At 50.4% G+C, this 24,683-nt stretch overlaps 1 protein-coding gene across 7 annotated transcripts in view; it reads right to left on the bottom strand.

Annotated features, from left to right (window-relative positions):
• CRTAC1 (cartilage acidic protein 1) overlaps positions 1–24,271 on the bottom strand; it is a 36,896-nt gene extending 12,625 nt beyond the window's left edge. For 2 of the 7 annotated variants that reach the window (XM_083614930.1, XM_083614936.1), the window contains exons 1-9: positions 23,672–23,877; positions 16,798–17,000; positions 8,383–8,579; positions 5,351–5,481; positions 4,554–4,710; positions 3,153–3,287; positions 2,397–2,536; positions 1,346–1,482; positions 582–664 (exon numbers count right to left, since the gene is read on the bottom strand). In XM_083614930.1, the coding sequence (XP_083471056.1) occupies positions 582–664; positions 1,346–1,482; positions 2,397–2,536; positions 3,153–3,287; positions 4,554–4,710; positions 5,351–5,481; positions 8,383–8,579; positions 16,798–17,000; positions 23,672–23,728 (1,240 nt within the window). In that variant the 5' untranslated portion in view covers positions 23,729–23,877. Of the gene's footprint in view, positions 1–581; positions 665–1,345; positions 1,483–2,396; positions 2,537–3,152; positions 3,288–4,553; positions 4,711–5,350; positions 5,482–8,382; positions 8,580–16,797; positions 17,001–17,286; positions 23,511–23,671; positions 23,878–24,010 lie in introns of those variants that run through there. The other 5 variants (XM_083614933.1, XM_083614934.1, XM_083614935.1 and 2 more) reach the window with 5 other exon arrangements.
• Between the last annotated feature and the right edge of the window lie 412 nt (positions 24,272–24,683).

Genomic DNA, 24,683 nt, shown 5'->3' with positions numbered 1-24,683 from the left:
AGAGATGTTTCACAAAAAGTGCTGAAATTTATTAATTATTATTATTATTATTATTATTAATAATAATAATAATAATAATAATAATACTTTGTTTCCATGCTTTGCTCTAAGAGTTGGCCAAGCATGTGTGACCAGATCACAGACCTTTTGGCTTGGGGCAAGAGGATATTTTGTCCCTCTCCCCTCCACCCACCAAATCATAAAGTTCTGATCTTTTCATGGGATACCGAAGCCCCCAGCTCTGCCAATCCTCTCCCGTCTCTTTCGAGTGCCGGCTGTCTCTGCAGTGAGAAGATGCTCCCTGCATCCATCCCCATGCTGATAATCCCTGCTGTACGCCAGCTCCCTTGGCCAATAAAGCGAGATGAGCGCCGCAACCCCAGAGTCGTCCATGACTGGACCTAATGGTCAGGAGTCCCTTTACCTTATTTATATGCAGGGTGGAATATAAATACGAATTTTGGAACAAGCCCCCACCCCAGGCCGTCTGGTAGTTAGAGTAACCCCTCTGTTCACTAAGCCCACTCCTGCTAAGCGAAGCCACCTGATAATGTTCCACAAGAGACATTGTGGAGACCCACCTGTGCCACGCCCCTCGGGTTCCACGGCATCACCAGGGTTCAGTTCCTCGATGGCCGGGTCAGCATGCTCTCGGCGGACCACCCTGTGGCAGAAGGGGAGTGTGCCAGTGCAGAGAAGATGCTCTTCCCTCCCACAAAAGGGCCCGTCATGGGAGTCAAGCCTACCACCACTACTCCTGAGTGGGCACCACCCTTTGCTCACACACTCTCTTGCCAAATCCTTATCTTCCCAGAAAGGGGCCCTGCCCACTCGCATAGCAACAGGTTTCCGCACGGACTGCCCAGATTTGCCACATGCTGCTGCTATCACTTTATTAGCCTGAGAAATGTAAGCGGCTCTGTTTAACGAGCCATTGATTGCCTACAATTAATGGGAACCGTGCATAAGTGCTAATTAGTGAAAGCCAGAACCTCCAGGGATGTGGTCTAGGCGGAACAGAACTGCTGTATTAGTAGCGGTGTAGGAAGGAGCTCAGTCACAGCTCTGTCAGCTGACCGGAGGGAGGGCAGAGCAGGATAGAACACGCCCTCCTGTGGGTTACGGCAGTGGGGGAACTAAAAGGCGCTAGATTCTGGGTGCAGAATCCAGCCCTCCCCCCTCCCTCGCCCCATATTCTCAAGTTCTGCATGCAGGACTTCCTAAGGACACAGTGGGTTCACCACAGACTCTGGTGCGGGGGACACCCTCCCTGCAGTGCCCGGGAGCCTGGTAAGATGGGGAGCCCACTGCCCCAGCCTCTGGTGGCCACGTGGCTCTCACCCACCGGAAGAGGCGGTTGGCGGATGAGCCGCGATAGGCGATGTTGTTGAAGAAGACCTCCAACTCCTGGTCATTGTCAAAGTCAGCAGCGATGACGGTGCGGACGGGTGATGGCATGGACAGTTTGGGCGTGGCAATGTCCTGGGGGAAGGACGGGGGTTAGTGGGGCAGGGCTTGGGCTGGAGCAGGGCCAAGAGGAAGCTCAGGTCTAAGGAGGGGAGGGGTCAGGAGGCATCGTGGCTGGCAGGGTCAGAATACAGGGGAGCTGTGGAGTGGGGAGGGGAGCAGAGCTGGAGGAGCTGGGCACAGCGCAGAGACTGCAGTCTCTTGCAAGGCAGCAGCTGGGGAAGGAACCAAGGAGAGGAAAAGGCTGCCTGGTCGACACGGCAGGAATAAGCAACGGTGCAGAGCCGCGGGTCTAAAAGACGAGGCAACCCTTTAAAAACAATGAACATCTGGCGGCCCAGCTGGGGGCAAAGGCAGCAGTCTCCTTGGTGATGTGCAATTCTGCTCTGGCTTTCCAGAATGCGTGGGGGGGGGGGGAAATAAAGCACAGAGGGAGCGCCGAGTGGCGGTGGCAGTGGGGATCCCTGCCTGCTCCAGCCCAGCCTTCGCACATTGAGCAGGAAGGGTCTGAAGGGGAAGGGTTCGTATATTCAGCTGAGCGCACTTGGAAGTGTGCCCGCAACTGGGAACTCTCAATTGCACAACGTTCCTGATCCTAAGCGCATCCAGCTGAACACACAAAGAATCCTCCTCCAGAACCTCAGGAGTCAATGCACGAAAGCTGGCAAGTGTTTGTGGAGCGGGGGGGGGGGTGAGGGGGAGCTAGGAGTGTGGCTGGCCCACATGGCCTTGCACAAAAACACACACCCCACACACTGTATCTTTCCCCAACACCAAGCGTTCACTGAATGCCTGAGTAAGGCTTCTCTGTTCCACTCTTTCTTAGGCACTTCAAGGACTGGACTTTCCCTCCCTGATGCCACCACTTCCCTGCTCACAGCCCAGACCTTTCAGCGCTTTGGGAACTCCCTCTTCCACGTGACACTTACTCGGAAGCGCCCACCTGCGCTCATCTGCAGGTAGAGCCGGTGAGGTCCGTTCCAGTTACCGTAGATCAGGTCCACTTTGCCGTCGCGGTTGAAGTCGGCCAGCGCCACGCCCCGACCGTGCTGGTAGGGGTCATCCAGGCCTGTGGAAGGTGGCCGAGGAAGTCAGCAGGGCTGAGAGTGCCCTGAAGGCAAAAGGATGCTGTGGACTCAACTGAGCCTTCCCTTCTGCTGATGCCGGGCTCAGAGGTTGAGCAGCTCAGAGGTTATCAGGCAGCTCTTGCCCCAAGTGGCTCAAATTCAGCCTGTCAAGGATGGGACAGTGGGGGGCAGGCTACAGGGGGCAGAGGATGGCTGGTGGGGCAGGCAGTCCACAGGCAGGGGCCAGAGGACCTCTGCAGATTCCCATGGACACCTAACCCATCCTTCCCGCCTCTCCCCGCAGGTCCCCCGACTCCTGTTCTCTTGCTGACAAGGAAGGAGTGTTTCTAAAGGGAATAGGTGTCATCAGCAGCACCACGGTGATGGATGCCACCCTGACACCTCGTTAAACTCCAGTGATCAGCCAGACGCTCAATTACTGGTGGTGGCTGAGCCCTCTGGCACTTGTCATCTCACACACACACCAGCAGGCAAGGAGAGGGACAGGGAAATGGCAGGACCCCACCAGGATGCAAGAGGGCCAAGCAGCTGTTCTGGTAAGTTCTGCCCCACAGCTAATGGCTTCCGATGACACCCTCACCCTTGCCACTCACTCACCAGCAGAGGGCGCTACGTCTATGAAGGTACCGTCACCCTGGTTCTTGAAGAGGAAGTTGGCTCCGTTCTCATTGTCGCAAAATATGTCGGAGGCTGCTTCACTCAGGATGGGCCCCACAGCCAAGCCCCGACCCCCTGGGAAGAGGAACAGCGAAAACCAGAAGTTAGCACAATATGGGCATTACAGGTGGGACAGGTTCCCGTCGAGATGTTTCAAAATCATCAAGCCATACACTTCTTGGTTCGCTCTCCTGCTCCCTTACACCTCTTTTCACAATTATTGAACTTCACTTGACTGTTGGGGTTCAGTCTTCACCAGCGATGATCACCACCACAATTATTACAAAAATAGTCAGTGGCAGTTCACTGCCATAGAGACTGAGAGCAAGACAAAAATGGCATATAGCTCAGCAACACTTCCCAGTTGCCAGGATTGAAGGTGCCTGCCTTCCACCCCTACTAAGGCTCCTCCTCTCCCGGATGTTTCCTAGGCAGCCTCAAACTGTGTCTGTGCACCTCTGGTCTCTGTTCTGCCCTCCTTATTATCCTGCACGTTCTTGGGGAGTAGGGGGGATGGGAGCTTGTCGCAGCTGGAGAGGGGATGCTTCAGTAGTCTCTTGACTACCCTCCTCTGCTTCATCCTCAGAGTCTGAACTGCTGCCTGTCACAGGTTCCTCCTGCTAACTAAACCGTGCAGTCCCTTCAGTATCTAGCATCTCCTCCCAATTTCCCCCCTCTGATCTCACCTCAATGTCCCACCACCAATGTCCTGGCTCTGATTCTTCCCTCTCTGGGATTTCCAATGGAGGGGAGGTTTCCCAGCTGGTGTCTTCCACCACTCTTCACCATCCAGCCAGGACCTGACACCTCCCTATACTGGAGGCTTGGGCTTAGTTGGCCAAACTTGGCTTTTGACTGCTATTTTAGTTTCCCTAATAGTCGGGATCTCTGTGTTTTTCCAACAATAGAATATCTGAGGCATTGTGGGAAAACAAAATGGTGGACATATGTGGCAGTTGCTAGAGGAGCTCTGTCACTCTTCGTAATGCCCAGCCACGTATAGGAACATAGGAAGCTACCTTATACTGGGCCAAACCGCAGGCCCATCTAGCTCAGTATTTAGAGTCATAGAATCATAGAATGGTATAGTTGGAAGGGACCACAAGGGTCATCTAGTCAAACCCCCTGCAATGCCCAACACTGGGTTCAAACCCACAACTCTGAGATTAAGAGTCTCATGCTCTACCAACTGAGTTCAGACAGGAAACTCTTTTCCTTTCTTGAAGATGCTGGGGGCTGAATCTAGAACTTTCTGCATGCAAAGCAGAATCTCTACCATTGAGCTACAGCCTTTCCCCTTATGCTTCTAGCTCTTGGGAGAACAATCCTTTGCCCTCATACCTGTGAGTTTGTTGACTCCGGCATCTGCCGCCACATCACTCAGTGCCACAATGCCATTCTCCAGGTCGCTGGCAGCTGTGTCCATCTCGATGAGGGCATGGGGCCCAACTCTCATACTGGCATAGTTAGCTATGTAGATGGAGTAGCGGCCAGAGCCCTGTAGGAAGGGACGTGGGGGCAGGTGAGAGGCCTGAGTCTTCACTGGACTGGACCCCTCTCTTCCCAGCGCGAGGACAGACGCAGGGGGTGCCACGCCCAGGGCCTTGACAGGGATGAGTCTATAAAGGTAAAGCCAGTCGCAGGCACCTGAGCAGAAGCAGCGTAGTCCGGCCATGGGCTCCCAAATAGGGGGGTGCCACCCTTCATGCTCCCCTGTTTTGCCTCAGACATCTCTTCCAACCACTCCCTGTCCCCCCCCCCATTGTTTCCCTCATGGCACCCTGATTTAGCAATAATCGTTTGAAAATAAGCCATGCAAGGCAGAGGGAGAAGAAAGCGCAGGTGACAGGGGCATAAATCACCTAGACAGGCTGTGTTTATCAGCAGCACGGCACCCGCCTGGCATGGCAGTCCCTGATGGGAGTCCTGACAGCTGTGAGGGGGGGGGGAGGAGGCAGAGCTCGGCCTTGAGAAGTTGGGTGGAGAGCAGGCCCCTCTAAGCCCATGTCCTCCCCTCCTCCATACAACTGCACTGGTGCATCTTCAGCTCCCAGCTGCCCCACCCCCCGTGGGCCTGACCCACAGCCCTGAAATCACAGCCTCAAGCCAACCCACCCCAACCTGTTCCACACACTCACCGTCCTGTCCACGCAAGCCACGGAGCGCCCAGCAAACCAGCTTGCCACACCCCGATTCACCTCATCACTCAAGATGTCCTCCCAGCGCCCGTTCCGAAACTTGAACAGTTTGTCTGTATAGGTAGCTACACCTGGGAAGGAGAGATAAGGTATCAAGACGTTTCAGGGTCTCCTGGCCAGGTGCTGAATCAGCTCTCCCTTTCTCTCCTTCTCTCCCAAGACAGGAAATCAGTCTGGGTTGTGCATGACTTTCTCTGGAGCCCTAACCATGTAATTATGCTACGGGCCCTCCCTAATTGATGCTCCAGACGATCTGTTTGTTCAGCATTCATCCTGATTTGCTTGCACAAATCTTGCCTGGTTAGACTATGCATTCGTTCTGATTTGTTTATGGGGAGGTTATATGACAACGGGTCCCTTCAGACTGGTGCTTTTTGTGGCTATATTCTGCAAAATGTCGCTGATGCAATAATTGTGCATTAGTGGAGGGTTTACACCACCCTCAGATCTACTGCTTTATGAGTTGTTCTGTGATGCCCATGGAGCACATCATCACCATCGGAAGGGGAACTTATGCTTAGTGCAACAAAAAGTGGATAAACACCCACTGACCCCGAACTTCTGTGGTATGAAAAGTTGCAGGATTTCGGCACTGAGCTACAGAACATGCACCTATTGCAAGCAAAGCAGTATGTCTGTCCTGAAACCTTTTCAGGAATGAACAGGCTTGAAAGTGGGATCCTATAAAACTGTCCTGACACCATCATGAGCACAACTAATGATGAATATTCAAGAGAAGAGACATCTGGAAGGACCCAATGAACATGCATCCTGATTTGCTTCTGGGGTGTTTACATGTCTTCCCGTTAATCATTTCTTCATGCCACACTATTTAGTGCATTTTGCTGTCACTTTCCAAACCATAAAAAGTCCCCTGCAAGTGGGTTTGTTGAGCTAGGGCAGCAGAGTGCTTTAATCCATTTGAATTGCACAAATCTAAATTGAATTGCTCTTGCAAAATACTGAAAGTCTAGAGGCACCCTAAGCCTCCAGCAACTGGAGGTTTGGAGTGCAGAGACTTGCTGCAAGCCTGGCTCTGAACTGCAGCATTACACTCTGCAGGTGTGACACCCATACATGCAGATCTTTGCAAGTGATGAATGCACCCCTGAATGCTGATCTAGATTGAACCCTCATGGCTGTCCCATTTGGATCGCATTCCCTCTGCCCATAGATGCCCGTTCCTGATCATCCACCTTTTGGGGCTCCCCCTACTCTGCCGACCTCGCCCAATGCCTAATTGCTCTCTGGTACTGCAGGGTTGTGATCAGGACTGCGCGACAATGAATGCAGCAACCCCAGCAAAGCTTAAGGGCTGGTAAGGGAGGCCCAAAAGAATAAACTCATTAAGGTAAAATGTGCCAGAGCAGCGCGGAGCCATGTTCATCATAAAGGGAAAGGGGAAAATCAATGGCAGGCACTGGCCGGGCCCTGATGCCAGGAGTAATGTGAATGGCTGATTTAGGGAGCCTTTGGCAGCTGCAAAGCAGTAATTAGGTGTGTCAGGAAGACTGATAAGTGGAGCCAAGAGCAGGTCGATGCTGCAGGTGAGGGGCCCAGCCCTTCTCAGGAAGGATGCGATGGGGAAGTGGTCGCTTTTCTAGGCAGATTTCCGGAGACCCCAAGCAGTGCTTTGGACCAAAGGAAAAGCGTTGGTGGTGGGAGGGCATTTATCTTTTCCAGATATATTCCGACTAGAAATGACGTAGACTACATATCCCATCATCCCTAGCTAACAGGACCAGTGGTCAGGGATGATGGGAATTGTAGTCCCCAAACAGCTGGAGGGCCAAGTTTGGCCACCATTGCCCTAGAACAAGTCACAGGCTGCCAGATCTGATCAAGCAACATATTTCTAGGATTCGAACATGTGAAGCCATCCAAGCAAAGCGTCTGTTGACTTGGGTGCAATTCCTAACTAGCCCCAAGGAAGGGGCTTGACCTTGGGACAGAACCAACTGCGTATTTTGAGGCTGGTCACACCTAGGCATTGCAAAAGCATGCTGAACACCATCTCTGCTCCTAAAGCAGCAAAGGGTCTCTTAGAAGCAGTCTAGGAATTAGGGAACCACCTTCCCAGAAAAGAAAATATTAGACCATCTACCATTAGGTTGCAGCATTGCCAGTGGGGGTGGGAAAGAATATGCTTTGGGGTTTCACTACTTTCTCCCTTGCGTAATCCCAATGCTGTCTCAAAGGATGTCTCCTTGCCCAGCGAGATACTTGCCTGTCCCTCAGAGATCCCAGGGCTCCTGGAGCTGCAGTCCCTGCTGGCAACTAGAGATGTGGCAAAGCCCTGAGTCAGCAGCCAAGTCTCTCCTCCCCCCCACTCCCCCCCCCCCCCCGCCGCCACCCGCTGCTGCCAGAGAATCGACAAAATCACTCAGCTGGGAAATTAACTCCAGCCTTGAAACATCCCACCCTGGTGGCCAGTGAAGGTCAGGGAACTGGAGTCAGTGGCTCGGGGCTGGCAGGTGAAGAGCCCCAAAGCCAACGGTGTGAAGGAAGGGAGCCTGCACTGCCAGGACATCAGCCAAGAAAGGAGAGTGACCACTGGCCATCACCACCACTGCCACATGCCCCTCTGTGGATCACGCCCATTCCCTTTTCAGTCTGCTGTTTGCAGGATAAATGCCAGGAACTGTTAATGATAGGATCGTTTGTGAAGAAAACATCATGTTTTCATCATCAGTGAGTGAATGTGGACTGATGGGTGGGTACCACGTGTTTAATGGGTGTTATGGGATGGGCACGTCACAACAGAGGTGAATAGAGATGGCTCATGGCAGACGATGGGTAGGTGCAAGAACTTAGTAAAAATGTAAGACTGATCAAGGTGATTCTTGAGAGGCAGGTGGGTCTTGATGGATAGATATCAAGGATGAGGATGTTCATAGGGTACAGGAGAAGCTGGATATGCTAACTGGGTTGCCAGCAGGCAAATGTCAGGAAGGAACAGCTTTCGCACTCACCGGAGAAGGCGTTATTGGTGTTGAGGAAGTAGATCTCCTCCCGCCCGTCCCCATCAATGTCGCATGCTGTCACACCAATCGCATTGCCTTGGCGATCCCGCAGTGCATAATATGGGGAGCTACGTTCATCCACTGCAAGGTTCACCAGCCGGCCCCGCATCTTGTCATACTTCAGCACCAGGTTGGGACCATTGTACCTGAAGGAATGGAGAGCAGGAAATGTAATGTGGGAGGTGCTTCAAGGTAGCAGTGACCCTTCCCACCAGATCTCTTCCAGAAAATCAAAGTCCACCATTCTCATTTTGTGGGGTTACCAGGAGAGGTAGCAAAGGGCACATCCCATCACTGTTATTCCTGGGGGAAAGGGAAGGGTGTGTCACAAAGAGAGTTGAGCTTGAAGCCAAACATGGAGGGGACTTCAGAATGTCTATATTTATTCCACTTGTATGCTTCTACTCCCTGCAGTTCAGGGCAGCAAACGAGGGGACTAGCCCATTGAATCCCCACAACAACATGGGTTTCGTGGCCGGCTCCGTTTCAGAGCATAGTATCTACTATTACTATAATCCTGCTGTAAAACCTGGCACTGTAGATGTTCCAAATCAGGTAGATAGCACTGCAAAAAGGTTTTTAAATTCTTACTTTACTGTAAATAAAAGAAAAGGGGGAAACCATCTGCACCCATGAACAATAAGAACAATCCACCAAGCCAGCAAATATATATATATGTGAATGAGCTATCATACCTAATTTAAACATATATTGCACATTCATATAATCCAGCCATATGCCCCAAAGGGTATCCAAGTGAGACAGACGATTGTTTGATACATGATGCTTTAGTAGACATTCCTGCACTGCAGGCAGTTGGACTGCATAACCCCTGGGATCCCCTCCAGCTGTACAATTCTACGGTTCTATGTTCAAATGTGCAAAGGGCAGTAAGATTTTCAGACCACCGTGCAATAGATGGTGGGTTATTCTTCTAATTGCAGGATTAAATTATAAGGATTTGGAGGTGGGCTTCTGGCTGTGGGGCTCCCATCTCTATGGAAGAAGAGTTCCTTTTTCTAATTCATTTCACTCAAATTGAAGGACTCTGGGATCTAGAAAGGCAGTACTGGGGCTCCTAGGAAATAAAAACCAGCTGGTAAAGCAAGCCACGGAGGTGCTTATTTGAAAGCATTGAACATCTATCAGAGATCTGATGCCCAGAAGATTCAGGCTGAAATTCCCCTTGTCAGTTTGGGAATCAACACAACCCACTTAGAGCTTGAATGCCAAACCGGCTTATGACATTGGGTTAGTCTGGAAACCCCTGGCAGGCAACAGCTGGCACTTCTAGTACAGGGATGGCACCTGCCCATCTTCGGGACGGCTACAGCCCAGTGGCACCCTCCCACGCCAAACATCCAGTTAATCAGCTTTTCGGAACCCTGATAGTCAGATCCAGCATGAGACCCGGATTCTTTTAGACATCCATCCATGCTAACATCACACAATGCGAAGTTGCAGAAACGCCTGAGCAGTTTCATCTGGCAGCTAATGATGTGTGACTCTAATGTGGTTAGCATGGAGTTTGCGAAGGCTGAAAATGCACAGTCTAGAAAGAGAAAATTAATACAGCAGAGGAGAAGGAGGTCAGGTAGGGAGGGAGAAACCTTGAGGACAATGTTACAAAGCCCTGGAGAAAATAATGCTCACCAGCACCCAAGGGGAATCAGGATTGGGGCCTGATAGTGAAGCGCAATCAATAAAAAGAGCCATAGCTGTATCGGAGGCTGAATCCTGAGCATCAGAGGTGCATCAGAGGTGAACATATCAATATATTGGCCAGATTCACCTGAAAGTGCTAGCGCCTGTGAGACTTGGGAGAAGAAAAAGCTGGCTTTGGGAAATCTACCACACCATCACTGAAGCCATCTCAGAAGCAATGAGTTCCTATAAATGTACACACTTTCCATTTCTTCATTCTCAAACAGAACATGGATTCAGATACTTCCCAATTATTTCAACCAGTACATGATAGCCAGATGATCTGAAACTTTTCTCATATGACTGGCTACACTATTCCCCCTCCTCCCCATCTGTAATCATGAATAGGAAGGAGGCTTTCGTGTGATGAATGCCGTGTAAAAGGGTTAACAGCTGCTCTGAGTTCTTCCAAAGTCTTATTTCTATGTGACATTTTTGTGGTTGGCATAGCCTTTGCCCGATTGGACATGCACCCCACTGAAAAGCACAGTGCTGCCTAGGCTATGGTGAAGGTCTTTCCAGAACGGTGGCAGTCTGTGATCCAGAGCACTCTAGATCTGAGCAGCTAAGAAACTTTATTGGATAAGACAGTTCCGCCCCTCTCTCAGGAGCCAGACACGCATTAGGAACAAGTGCAAAAGCAAATTAGAAGTAGCTAGGCATGAGAAAGAACTCAGCCTGCAGATGGTTTTGCATAGTTCTAACTCTAGTCTCTCTTGTTAAGGCAGCACAACGCCACTTCTCCTCGATAAAGGCTTTCCCAAGAGAGCTGAGAAAAGTATTTTGCCGCTTAACCAGGTGAACTTGCCAACTCCAGTGCTAAAGGCTTTAAGAGATCCAGGATGGCGAAGCAAGATAAATGCTCTCCCACCTTGTTCCCAAAGCCAGGCAAGTTGGAGCAGAGGGCTGGGCGCTGTTGCTACATACCATTTCATTGCTCTAGAGCCCATAAAACTCATTTGGACATCGGAAAATTAAAGGGAGTACATGAAGCTTAAAATGTAGCTTTTTGATATGTATGAACGTGCTCAAAGTCTCCCGGATCTTGTAATAATCTCAGCTAAGTTACTTGTACCAGATAGGTGCCTGAATTTTGAGAGGATCTCCTTAGGACGCATGCAAGAGGAGTTGCAAAGACGTTCTGTTGCCTTTCCCCTTCCAATTTTTAAAAAGTTGTCTAGTGCCTCTTGCACAGATGAGTGAGCACCAGTTCCCAGCTTAGGGCTTTCTGCCTGGGCTGACTCAGCAAGCGCTATACCCTGGCCTCGGATAAACAAGTTACACAAGCAGCAGTCATTGGGTTATGAAATGTCCCGTCTCTGTTTATGGTTATGGCCTGGCACGGGAGGGAAGCAGATAATTGCCTTTCCCCTCCCCCCTCCACATCTCCCTGGGATGGTTGCAGCCAAACTCCCTGGGAGGGTTTTAATTCCGCCCCCCCTTCCCATGTGGCCCACCCACTCCTCATTCTTGGGCCAGGAAAACATGGAGCACCGCCCTTGTCAAGACTACAGAACACAGATGGGATGGGTCATCCAAACAGACTCCTTAGCAATGGAGTAGAAGCACAATCCCATTTCAGACCACAGTGAGCACTTACTCTGGGACTGGCAGCAAACCCTTGAGCTAGCACGTGTCAGTGATCAAAGAGAAGCCAACAGCAGCAAACCTGCTTGTGCCCAGACTTGTCTTCAGGTGAGACATTCAGCTCCTTAGCACACCCCCTCCCACCGCTAACATTTCGCATCCAGGCACAACAGCAGCATCTGTGCTATTAAGACTCCAAGTATCAACAATGTGGCCATGGACCATGTGGAAGTGGTATCTGAATTGACATTGCTGAATATGGTCAGCTTGGAAGCAGACACTCCATTGGCAGAGGAAGGAAGATACCTGCAACAGAGATCGCCAGGTCAGCCTGGTCTCACTTCAGCAAGACTCAGCCAGTCTCTGGTATGAGCACATCTTGGACAGCAATAGCTTCTCTGGCATGCGCTGGAGGAGACACTGGGCATGTGAGGGGGTGTTTGCTATAGGATGCTTCTTGGAGTTGCACCAGCACTAATGACAAAACCAGAAGATGAAAGGGGAAATGCTACCATCTGACGGGTGGAGAAATAATGGAATTCCTCCCCAGAGAACACTTAATGCATTGTTGAAGCTCTTCTACATAGATCAGACCTGGATTTGGTGTTATTTGATTTCTATTAGCAAGCTGGAGAACCTACTTATTAATCTTGCAGGTGACACAAAACTAGCAAGGTCTGCAAACATTTTAGGGGATAGGAGTCAAATTAAAAATGAATTTGGCAAATCAAAATCCTAGCCACAGGTGAGCTGGAAAAAAAAGGACAATAGGAAGCATTTTGAAGGAAAAAACCCCAACTGAACTTTAGAAAAACCTGGCTAGGTTGGCAGTAATACTGCTGAGAAGTGTCTGGAGTTATAGCGGATCATAAGCTAAATGTGAGCTAGGAGTAGGGCAAAAGCAGACAGAATGTTGTTTTGAGGTTGCCTTCTCAGAAGCAGTGTGTCTAAGAAGCAGAACCTACTTGCTCTGTTCAGCACTGTTCAAGCCACCGCTGAAGAAGTAGCGTCTCCTTTAATAAGAACATTGACAAATTGGTGACAGTTCAGGACAGAATGATGGAGATGCCAGGTTTGGAATGCAAGTCCATGAAGAAAGGTCAGTGGGACGATGGGATGGATGGATTCAGGTTAAACACAAATACGGGTAAATGAGCAAGTTTGCTGAGTTGACGCAGACATTTCCCTTTCCTAAAACTTTAAGAAGTCAGATCAGATATAGACCCGCCAGAGAGGCTGTAGATCAGGGATGGTGTTTCCACAGCCCCCCAGAAGTCATTGGACTCCCATCATCCCTGATCACCAGCCATGCTGGCTGGGACTGATGGAAGCTGGAGTTGAGCATTGTCTGGAGAGCACCATGTTGGCTATTCCTGCTGTAAAGAAATTGTGCAATCCCAGTAATCCATGATTTAGCAGCACTCATTGGAATCAGAGTTTCTTCAAATTGTTTGTGTCATGAGGACAGCAGTCTTCATAATTATATCCGTGTTAATATTAGTAGTAATGGTAGCAGCAGATCTCCACAGCCTAGATTTGTCTCATGAGGTGTGGGGTTTCTGTCTCACAGTGTTAAAAGTATTGTGGCTTGCAGTTCCTCAAAGGCTTCTTTCCTACAGGGTTTCCTGACAGTCTAGAACATAGAATCATAGAAACGTAGAGTTGGAAGGGACCAGAGGACCATGTGCAGAGGTCTTCAAGGGACAGTCCAATCAGGGCAATCTGTGTATTGCCTGACACTTCCTTTGCTGAGGACTGCATCTTATTTGGCTAGCAGATTAAGGGGATCCTTGGGATACAGCTGAAATCCTGCTGCTATTGCAGTATGGTTCACGGGGACAGGGCTGTCCTCTCAAGGATGCCCTCCTGGACCTGCACACATATATGCACACACAGTCTTTGTTATGCTTGCATGGAAACCTCCCTTGATGTTTGCTCCCTCCAGATGCAAAACTGTTGGTTCCCTGTCAGGACAATGTGGAATGGGCCAGATAGCTGGCTCTTCAAGCAGCTGGCCAAGCTTCAACTCCGCTCCTCATCCCCGCCAATTGGAACTAGGAAGATTGGGGATACGCACAGCTGAATGCCTTGCTCACTGCTGTGCACCTTTGCAAGCCAAGTATGCCAATAATGAGCTGGGGCACTTCCTCGCTCTGCAGCCAATTAACACAATGTCAATTGGTGCACACCAAGGCCTGTCAGCACAGCAAGAGAGAACCTGGAGAGGAAAGGCTTGCCCCTCCCTCCAAGAGAATGCCAGCAGCTGCTCAGTCCAGGTGAGATACCACTGGCTAGAGTGCATAGTCAAGGGAAGGGAACCTTTGCTTTTCCTTAGGTACAAACCATTTTTTCACATTGCTTTTTCCTGCTGTCAGATACTCAACCCTAAAGACTGGGGAGAGGGTAAGGTAGTTTGGGTTCCAAGTCAAAAGTCCTAACCTGCTTGGGGCAAGGATACGTGAAGGATCGCCTCGTCTCACATATGCACAGCCAAACACTATCTATGGTCAGTTTCTGAGGCTTCTCTCTGGTACTCCCACTGAATGAGGTTTGGTGGGTAGCAACCAGAGAGCGAGAAAGAGTCCTTTTAGTGGGGCATCTTTGTTTTGGAATGCCTTCCCTAAAACCTCTTGCCTCTGCTGTGGTCTTTTTGGTGCCAGATGAACCCTTTTTTATTTTCCTAGGCTTCCCTATCTTAAAAGTTCTATCTTAAATTTCTTAGTACTTTTAAGATCTTTTCCACTGTTGTTGTTCTCCACTGCTGGTTTTAAATCTGGATTTATTCTGCTGCTAGGTTTAGTCTGTTTTCGGTTGTATGCTTACCTGTTATTATATTTTCACATATTATTGTCTTGTTTTAGTGCAAACCAGCCAAGGGACTTTTGTTGCTGGGCAGTACAGAAATACTGTAAGTAAACAAGTAAGTAAATTACAAGATGGCAGCCACATCATAAAGAATGTGGTAGAAACTCTGGCCTGATAATGCTGATGGGGCGAGGGTAACTTCTGCAGCCAGGAAGTGTGCTGCTATGCGGATGACCACACTCTGGAAAAGAATGGCTATCCACTTGGAGGAAAGGAGCTGGCTAAGGGGGCATGAAGTCAGCTCATGTGCATAGGCTGTGTCAAAGGCTGCTGACCTTGGAGCTGGGCAAGAGGACTTGGCGAAAGAGAGAAGGCAGTTCAGCATTAACACAGGTGATATGGGGTGTTGGGTATTAGGGCAAATGGGATATAGCTTTTATTTTTGATGCTCAGTGAATATGGCACCAAACACACACATGAAGGAGGTATAAGGAGGAATGCAAAAAAAGAAGAGGGGCAGACTTTGGGGGCAGGAAAAAGGAACGGAATGAGTGCCTGGAATCCTGAACTCCACGTTGCAACATTTTGTTGCATGACTCACTTATTTGTAATGTTAAAGAACGAGAGCCCAGGATCCTTCTGAATGGAAGGAAGTGCATCTACTTTATATAACGATGCCTGGAAAACAAGTTGGGCCCTGTATCACAAAGTAAAGGTGCCAACCCCTCAGCTAAACTTGTTACTGCAAAAGAAATTGTGCTTCTTTTTGTTTTCATGCAGCACAAAGAGAATGAAAGCATTCTGGACTGGGGGAGCTTGGGGTGGAGTGCTCTGTTCCACAAAGGCAAATGCAGAATGTGCTTGCATGGAGCAAGGTGGGGCAAGGAGGCAGGGGACATAGGTGGCCATAAAACACACAATGTGGCTTTGGACAGCTGAGCGCAGCAGCCCAAGAGAAAATTCTGGGACCCTAATATCCCCAAGCCTTTACAAGCCGTGTTATTACTTTGTCTTGCTGCTGCATTAAGGATGGGCAGGACAGAGCAACACCTAAGGAGGAATTCAAGGGTTTCAGCGAGAGACGGAGGCTACGAAGAAATGAGATTTCTTTGGAAAGTGAACTCAGCCGAAGAGGTGAATACGATCCAGGAAACGCCAGACATAAAAGTTATCCGGCAGATATATGCTCCTTCCCCCAGCTCAGTGCAATTCAGAGAATGTTTTATGGGCCGGACAAGTTATACAAGTGGTGGCCAAGTATAAAGGGACAGCCCCCCTCCAGTGCCCATCCACCAGGTCATGACTCCCGGGTGGCCAGCTAGCAAGGGGGGCTCTAAGGCAGCTGCAGGCAGAAACAGTTTGTCAGAGAAACGACTTGGGAAGACAGCTGCTAAAGGAAAGCTTTACTGCAGATGCACGTTCAGGCCTCCATCCGTACCTTTGCACTGTTATTACTTCAGGTTTATTTCAGGTACTACAGCCTGACCCCAGCATGTTGAACATCAGAATGAAAGAGCAGAAATATACACCTTTTTCATCCCTCTAGAACCCGCCCTCCAGCTCATGGACCAAACTTGGCCCATGCCAGGGGTTCAGATTTTGCCTGTGAGGCCATTTCTGCCAAACCACACACACCTTCCCCATACTTGATGTCAATGTGACATCAGTGTGGGGCTGGTATAGACACAGGTGCCAATGCACAAATCAGGAGTCTTAAAAGTGGGTCCACAGTTGTGCATTTACAAGGGAAAGTAGGCTTCAGCCAAAGCGAAAGCTGGCTAGAACCAAATTCTACTGGATGATTGCATAAAGCAGGACTTGGCTCTGCCACCCATCAGCTGAAGCCCGCTGGACTGCATGTGCATGGTGCTTTGAAGTCCCGACTTTAGGACTTCAAAGCGCCCAATCATCTGGTGTCAAATTTGGCCAAAGGAGCCAAAAAGGTTTCTCACCCCTGCTCTAGAACAAAGGTAGGCTGCCTTGGGGCGGTTGAGGACACCAAACGACACCAAGCCTACACTTGCCTCCAGCCTAGAATCTCCAAAATAAACCAGAAAGACATGCAATCTCTCCCCACCCACCCCCACCCTACCTCAGAGAGACATGTCAAAGATGCATGTATACCTAGCCTGGACTTGGGAATGTGTATGTAAACCTGCCTAGTCCTGCATCATGTCAAAGCTCATCCCAACAATGGTACCCTCTTTCCTGGCAGCCACCTCCATTCTCATACCTCTGACAGCACCCAGCATTATCCATGGTACCCACCCAGCCACGATGATCTCAAAGTCTCCATCCTGGTCCACATCAGTCACGGCCACACCATAATTGAGCTGTGTCGGATTGCTGTCATAGTCAGGCGGGAGGATCTGATCCGTGATGGCTGTGAACATGGGCTCGCTTCGCTGAGATCCTTCACCAGGCCAAGCCAGGACCAAGCTCCACAACAATAACAGCCGCCACTTTGACATCTACAAGGAGAGAAGCAGGAGACTGTCAGTCCTGTTGCCCTCACCCATCCAGCTGCTGGGGGATTTCCCCCCAGGCGTAAATTCTGAGCCATATTTCTGGTCAGTTTTCAATGTGTGTGACTGCTCCCCAAGGCAGATGAGCCTCTCATTTGGATATGGAAGTGAACGAATCCCGCCTCGTTCTAGCCTGGGCTCAGATGATGTTAGTACTCCGGAAATCCCCCTGATCTCCATCCATGGCAGACTATGCGCCTGCAGAGAATCTGCCTGTTTCAGTGCTACTTACCCTGCAAATAATTGCATTTGGCAGGCGATCTGATGCAGCCTGCCTTATTGTTGGGAGAGAGCCACTCTGCCATTGCAGATCCCAGGCAAACAGCCCCAGTCTTTGGGTTTAGGCCTGGTTGCCTATTGCTCAAGTGCCAGTGATCCCCCGCACTCCCCAATTCAGCGCAAGCAGGAATAAGGAAAAGCAATGAAGTTGTGTTTCTTAATCCTCTGGGCTTGCTGGGGGAGAGCTCTGGAATGTGAAAGCTGTGGCAGCCTTGGGCTGGTGCCCAAAGCAGGAAGTGTTAGGACTACGTTTGATGCAAAAAAAAGAGAGAGAAAAGTCTAGGGTGGGGATTTTTTTGACCTAAAGTGAATTCAGCTGTCGCACAGATTTCACATTGGGATGCGAAACCAGGCTTGCTCCAGAGTTCCACATCACGGTTGAAGAGAAAACAAACAAAAACGACAGTGGATTAGACCTCACAGATACTTTGCCCTCTTCAGGACTTTGATAGGAAGAGGGAGATCCTGAGTTAGCCTGTGCCTCCAAGCAGAATGACCCATCTCTACCCTTTGACTGCATCAAAGAGAAACAGAAGATTCTGTCTCTGGACTGGACTGGACTGGGAGGGAGGGAGGGACGGGAGAGGAGAAGCTATAAACTGAGTGCCAGGCAGAAACAGTACTTGTGTGCTTATCTTCAATCTGGAGTTCTGTCACTTCTATAGGAAGATGTATATATGCACAGCCTTCCTGCTAGCCAGACGTTTGCTGGTGACCGTGAAATTAAATTAGCACTCATAGAGAATTAACACACTGTATGATACATGAGCAAAATAAGACAGAAATTTTCAATTGCTACAAAAGTGGAAAGGCCTTCAGTACCCCCAGACTCCCAGTGGGACACTACAAACATTTCTCATAACGGAAAAGGCCTTACAGGGATCTAAGTTCATTAAAGCCATAAGCATAAATGGTCTTCCTAAATCAGATCAAGGGTTCATCTAATTCAGGTCTCTTTCCAGCCAGCGTCATGAAACACTCACAAGCAGGTTAATCCCTCCAACAGCCAGCCAGAAGTATACTGCCCTTAATCAAGGAGGCTCAATTTGGAGTGTCAAGGTGAGCCAGTGTGGCTCAGTGGTTAGTGGGCTGGGGCCCCATTAAGCTCACTGGGTGACCTTGGGCCAGCTACTCTCAGCCTAACCTACCTCGCAGGGTTGTTCTGAGGATTAAATGGGGAAAGGCGGGATACATATGCAAGCAAGCAAGCAAGCAAGCAACAAACAACTATACTATTCCATTTCACCACATCTGTAGTATAATTAATAATAATAATAATATACCCCACCCATCTGGATTGAATCTAAAGCTGGTCTTGGACTCTCCTATTAGTTATAAGAAGTATATAAATATAGTGAAGGAAAAGGCACCTTTTACTGTGTACAGGATGAGCACACCAGTACAACCACACACCAGGGGATATAAACAACATCCAAAGATGTGTGCAAGGACTTGGTGAGATCACACTTATATTCTAGAAGAATCCCTGCCCCCTGCCTACATCTGTACAATAATTAGGGACTCATAGCATCATAAAGCTGGAAGGTATTAAGAAGCATCTAGCCTGCTCCTTAAGGCAGGGTCTTCTCAACATTAAGCCACATTCAGATTGTTTATTGGCTCCTCCTACAGATTAATCCGTCAGATGTGTGACACAGGCAGAGGTAGAGCAGAGACAGTGTCCTGCACCAGAGGACACTTTCCCAGTTCAAGGGGCTGTTTAGCAGGCGTCTCAGATCAGAACTACCCTCCTGTACTTGAGGGTGCATTTTCATAATTAACGGAGCTAGTCCTTAAAACAAGTTAAAGCCACCCCTTTCCAAATCTGTACATGCAATCAGGGTAGCCAGGAGCCTGGCAGGGGAGGCACTTTCTCATTCTGTCATTGTGTGCATATGGAAACTTGACAACTTACGCTAATAAGCAGCTTCTTCTTTTTCTGGGGCTGCCAGCTTGGAGCATTCTTATAAACGCAGCCAATGGCTAGGATCAATACTATCTTTAAAGCCTCTCGGGGATACTTTATCCACCCTGATTGTGTGCACAAAAGGGTGGTCAAAGTGCAAAGCAAAACATGTAATATGTCTTATGATCATTCCTATGGAGAACACCTGGTTAGCTCCACTATTAGCCACTCGGCGCTCCCCCATTCCCCTGTGGCAGTACCTGGCTGCGTTGTAGACTCCAGCATGCAGATCTGCTGTTCACTTCCCCATACCCACCTCTGAGTTGTGGCTTGGCTACGCAAGTGTTTCTGCATGTTTTCAACCTTCTGCAGCAATTTCCCTGCTTGGACCTATGATACAAGGGTGGGCTAGAATCCTTAGAAGCATCCGATTCACCTTAGGCCAGCAGCAGCATATAGTGCCAGAACCAGACACATCCCAAATCCATTCAGCTCTTGGTCCAGAGCCAGCTAGATCCTGCTAGCTCCAAAACCTAGCCTCACTCACCATATGCGCAGTGTTATTTCCTGAAGGGGGAATAAGTGGTGCTTACATGGTCATTGCCTTTTATATAATAATGTTTAGAGCAGTGGGATTCATGGTGTGGCTGGCAATATTGCCATACAAGTAGCCAGAAGGCTATCTAATAAATACCCCACTGGTTTAAAAGTCCGTCTCAGATCAAACTTCAATGGGTGCCTAATATATGAGAGAGTAAGAGAATTCTGCTCACAGTCATGGTGCAACATGATAGCAGCCAACACGTGCAGTCCTGTTATTCAGATAGGATCTTGCCTCTATCCACTCACCATGGAAATAGTCTGAAGAGCGCTGTAGATTCCTCCAGACATGGGGATTAGGCAGGAGCTTACGGAGAGTAGGGTACATCTCCCATGTGTTAGGTCACAGCAAGCAATATATCACACAGAGCTGGCAGTCTGGGTGCTAGCACCACCCTCCAGTTCAAGCCCAGATTAACTTGTTGTCAAATTAGAACAGGATGGTAACAGGTACCTGGTGACAAAGATGGTGTGTTCTACCATCGGGCTCCCAGCATTTGGTTTGGGCTAATTAAACCCATACATCAGTGAACTCCAGATAGATCATTAGGGAAATGGCTATTAATTAAGTTGCCTTCCTCTACACACAGAGAAAGCGTTTATACCTGTGCACAAGGCAGTCAAGCAGACATTCACACACTTGATCTTTGTAACCCTTCTTCCTCCTCCCGAGGGCTCTCGACTTTCCCACTGGAGCTTGGACAACCTGGTCTCTAAAAGCATAACGTCACAACATAGTTGCTTAACAAATTAGAGAGTCCCTCACATTGATGGTATTCCATACAGAAATGTGGAGTGGGGGAGGCAACTGTTTACATGAGGAATGAGCCTTCTGGATGTTGTTGGGACTCCCATCAGCATTGGCCAGTGGTCACGAGGGTAAGTTGCAGCTCAACAACACCTGGAGGACCACAAATTCCCCAACCCAGTTGTAGATCATGGAACACAGGAACACAGAAAGCTGCCTTATACTCAGCCAGATCACTGGTCCATCTGGCTTCATGTTGGTACCTATCATCTACCCTGAATGTAAGGTGCTCTCCAGAATTTCAGACAGGAGTCTCTCTCAGCTCTATCTGGAGATGTCATGAATTGAACCTAGGATTTTCTGCATGCAAAGCAGATTCTCTGTCACTGAACTACAGTCCTGGAAGTCTCTACTCCCCAGCCCCACAACTTTGTATTCACACTAGCAAACCACAACTTCCTAGGACATGCACACAGCAAAGAAAACTCCCAGAGGCACAATGACCACACATTCCCCAGAGATTCCTATATGAAAGTTTTTACCAGGCATAAATTGTGTGATGAGAGAAGATTTTGTCTGATCCCTTCACTTGATTAACTGATTAACACCTTCTTCCTGGAGCCTGGAGAGCATCCAAAAAGGAACTGAATTGGCGGCGGGAGACAAAAATGAATGATCTAGTCCCAGAGCGGCTGATGGCTGCTTCTATTCTCAGGATGCTAGTCTCTTGTTTTGGATGCAGCAAGAGTCCAGCCCCACCAAGTGCGATGTGCCCATGGCATTAAATGTAGGATGCTGCAGGGGAAGGCAGCAGAATACTACATGAGTATCAGGCAGGAAAAAGGGACCCTCCCAAAGACCAGGGAGACAGTCTTCACTCTTTGCACAAGCAAAGAAGGAGAGCCGGGCCTTTGCCTGCTCATTGCTGGGTTGTTTAATAATCCCTTCCCTTGTCTCTTATGGGCAGCTCTGGGAATGGAGACAGTAGAGACTAGGTAAGAAGGCATACATCCAGGCCCCGGTCCAGTCTGTCCTTGGACCAAGCTTGGGCACAGAACTGGGGTCAGGCATCTTGGCAGTTGCCTGCTAGGGGGATCAACGGTATAGATTTGCTTTTAGAGATGCCCTTGGCAGCTGGGGAAGGGGAAAAAAGCAGTTGGTCGCCATCTTGTTCCGAATGTGGACATTGATGGAAGTCCTCTCCATGACTTTGTGCCCTGCACACCACCATTTTCTGTCCCACTAAACAGGCCAGCTCTTGAGTAAAGGATGCAATGTGTACAAGAATGCCCACTCAGTGCCCGCACTGCAGTAAATTTGCCCTGGACAGCTTGCTGTGGCCATAGACAGATCCCCTTTCTCTGCATTCTGTGTTGCCTGCCCAACTCTGACATTAAGGCGGTGATATGGCACCAAGGAGGTGAAAAGTTTCTCAAATGGGCAGTGCTGGTTCTCCACCGGGCAAAGGAGAAAGCACCTCTCTGGCCATGGAAGCAGCTGCGCAGTCCCATGTCTTGCTTGCTCCTACAGGGTGTGGTTGATTACACTGCAATTTGCACCCATTTACACAAATGGACGGAGATACACTTAACTCAGTAGACCCTGCCCCAAGGAGCAGATGGCACTAGAGGCTTACATGACACAGCAGGGCCTCTGCATGCTGGGGGCAGACAGCGGGATCTGCATGACATGCTAGCATGGGCATTTGATAATTCCCAAGTGAAGGCACTGCTTTATTTCCTATCATGGAGAGAGAGGGAGCTGTGTCCCATTCGCTCCAAGGTGGCAAGGCCAAGATAGGTTCTTCGGCGAATCCTGGACATCCAGAGAGAGGATGCAACAGAAGCAAAAATTTAATTGTATTGTTGCTCTGCACCAGCAAGCAGCTGCCGTTGTACACAGTTCCTGCTATTTATCCTAAATGACTTCATAGCCCCCGTGGCACCGCCATCTCTGTTATAAAGCACGGCCCTCCAGCAACCTCGCAGTGAGATAACACTGCCTGCGCTACTGTGGACTAGTGACATCACTAGCTCACAATGTCATTATCCAAATGCATTCCCACATTTTCCTCGGTGACATCACAACTGAACAGCCAATCAATTGTGGTAGCATCAAAATAGCCTGGAAACATCACGAGACACCTCCTCTGTCTCTCCCCCCCCCCCCACTGGCCCAAGCCACCATATTATTTTCCAAAGTGCTACTAGTTCAAGCAATCTGAGCACAAACAAATCCAGCAAGACTAATGTGTGGCATCATCACCACATTAGGGTTCAGGTCCTGCTCAAGTCTTTCAGGGCTGCTTTTCCTTCAAATTCTATTTTTCTGGAACCGCTGCTGAGAACAAGAAGAAAAATGTCCCTGTCCTGGGCTGCACTGCTGTCTTCCTTGAGCCCACTAAATACCAGCCCACAACCTGCATTAATGCTGCAGGAGACCTTCCCTGCAAAAGCGACAGGGATCACCCCCCAGGGTGTTCGGGAAGCAGCCAGAGATACCTCTCCCCGCCTCCCACCTAGTGCCTAGGGAGTTGTTCTTCAGAGTTGTCCCCCTTGTTTCCCCTGTGCCACACTGCAGGGTGGCCTGCCTGCCCCAAGCTGGGGCACAGCCAGCAGCTGCCGCCGGTGCAGTGTGGAGACAAAAGCAGTCACCTTAACAGCAAGCAGACCTTGGCACCCTTGGGATGCTGTCGGGGGGCGCGGCAACCAGAGAGGCAAAGTCCTTCCTCAGGCAAGAGCTGAAGCTGACCTGAACGGGAAGGGTGCCCCCACCCCACTTTAGTCCTCCTCAAAGCCAGAACCTCTTCCCTTAGTTAGACCCCACCTCTCTGGGCCACCCCTTCCACTCCACTTCCACAGCTTCCCGGGCTCCCACGGCTCTCCTCCGAGTCCCACCCTCAGCCCCCATTTCCGCCCGCCCGGCTCGCTGGCGCCGCTTGGCGTCCGGGGAAGCGGGGCGCAAGCAAGCGCGCCCTGTGCGCCCTTCCCGCCTCTCCGGCTCACTCGCAAGCGCCCAACTTTTCTTCTCCGGCTCTTTGGGAAACTTCGCCCCGTCGGCCGGGTCGCGGCCAGCTCTACTCACCGGGCCGGCGGCGGGGGCCCGTGGCAGGGCCATGCCGCCCAGCTGGCCACGGAGCATCCCGGGCGGGCTGCCCCAATGTCCGCAGCTGGTGCTGCCTGCCTGCCTGCCCGCTCGCTGGCGCCTCCGCTGCTGCTGCTGCTGCTGCTGCTGGCGCGTCTCCCTGGCTCCCGGCGTGGAGCTCCTCCGCCCCTTCTCGCGCTTGGGCAAGTCCAGCGGAGCGCGAGCGCCTCTTTATGTAAAGCCTTGTGCCCGGCAGGCGGCCAATCAGTGCGGCCCGAGCGGAGCCGGGCACCCAATGGCGACGCCGGGAGGTTGGGCCGCCTGGCACTGATTTACTACCTGGAATTGCAGGGGAAGCGCGGCCAGGCAGCGCCGATCAATACGGAGCCAAACTGTGACGGGCGGGGAGGATGTTGGGGGGCGGGCGGGGGGCGGAGGTCTGGGGTGTGTGGAGGGCGAGGCGGGAGGAGGGGGGGTGCAGCCTCTTTCAAGAGCACAGCTGGTAACCTTCGCGAGGGAGCGGGGCTTGCCGGATCCGGGTGGCAAGAGCTGGAATCGAGCCCAGCAGCCCCGACGACGCGCACCCGTAGATGGGCTCCCGGGGAGACCCCGAGGCAAGCGGAGGGCAGGGAGATGTTCCGCCCCCTCCCACCAAACCTCCCACCCACTCCACCTCCAGTTCGCCCGCCTCCCCGAAGCTGATCTTGGCCGGCAGGATGCATATACAGTATATATATACTGCCGTGTGACACGCTCCATACTGTTCCTTTCCGGTGAAGATAGGAGCGGCAGCGGCGGCTTTGCCTAGGGAAGCAAAGGATGAACGGACTGGAGCAGCAGGAGATCATCCCTGGGATAATTGGAGATATTTGGGGGGGGGGGAGCCGGGCTGTACACCTGAGCTGTAGCCTTGGGAAATGTGGCATTCACTTCTCATCCGGGCAGCAACACCCCTTTCCATTGCACTCTCTTCTCCCAAATAGCACCCACCACACCACCCTGGGCTGGCACC

This window comes from Podarcis filfolensis (genome assembly GCF_964270895.1).
Source record: "Podarcis filfolensis genome assembly, chromosome: 5".
In the NCBI taxonomy this organism is placed as follows: Eukaryota; Metazoa; Chordata; class Lepidosauria; order Squamata; family Lacertidae; genus Podarcis; species Podarcis filfolensis.
Note: the sequence above shows the minus strand (reverse complement) of the source record. Positions and strands in the feature narration are given on the sequence as shown.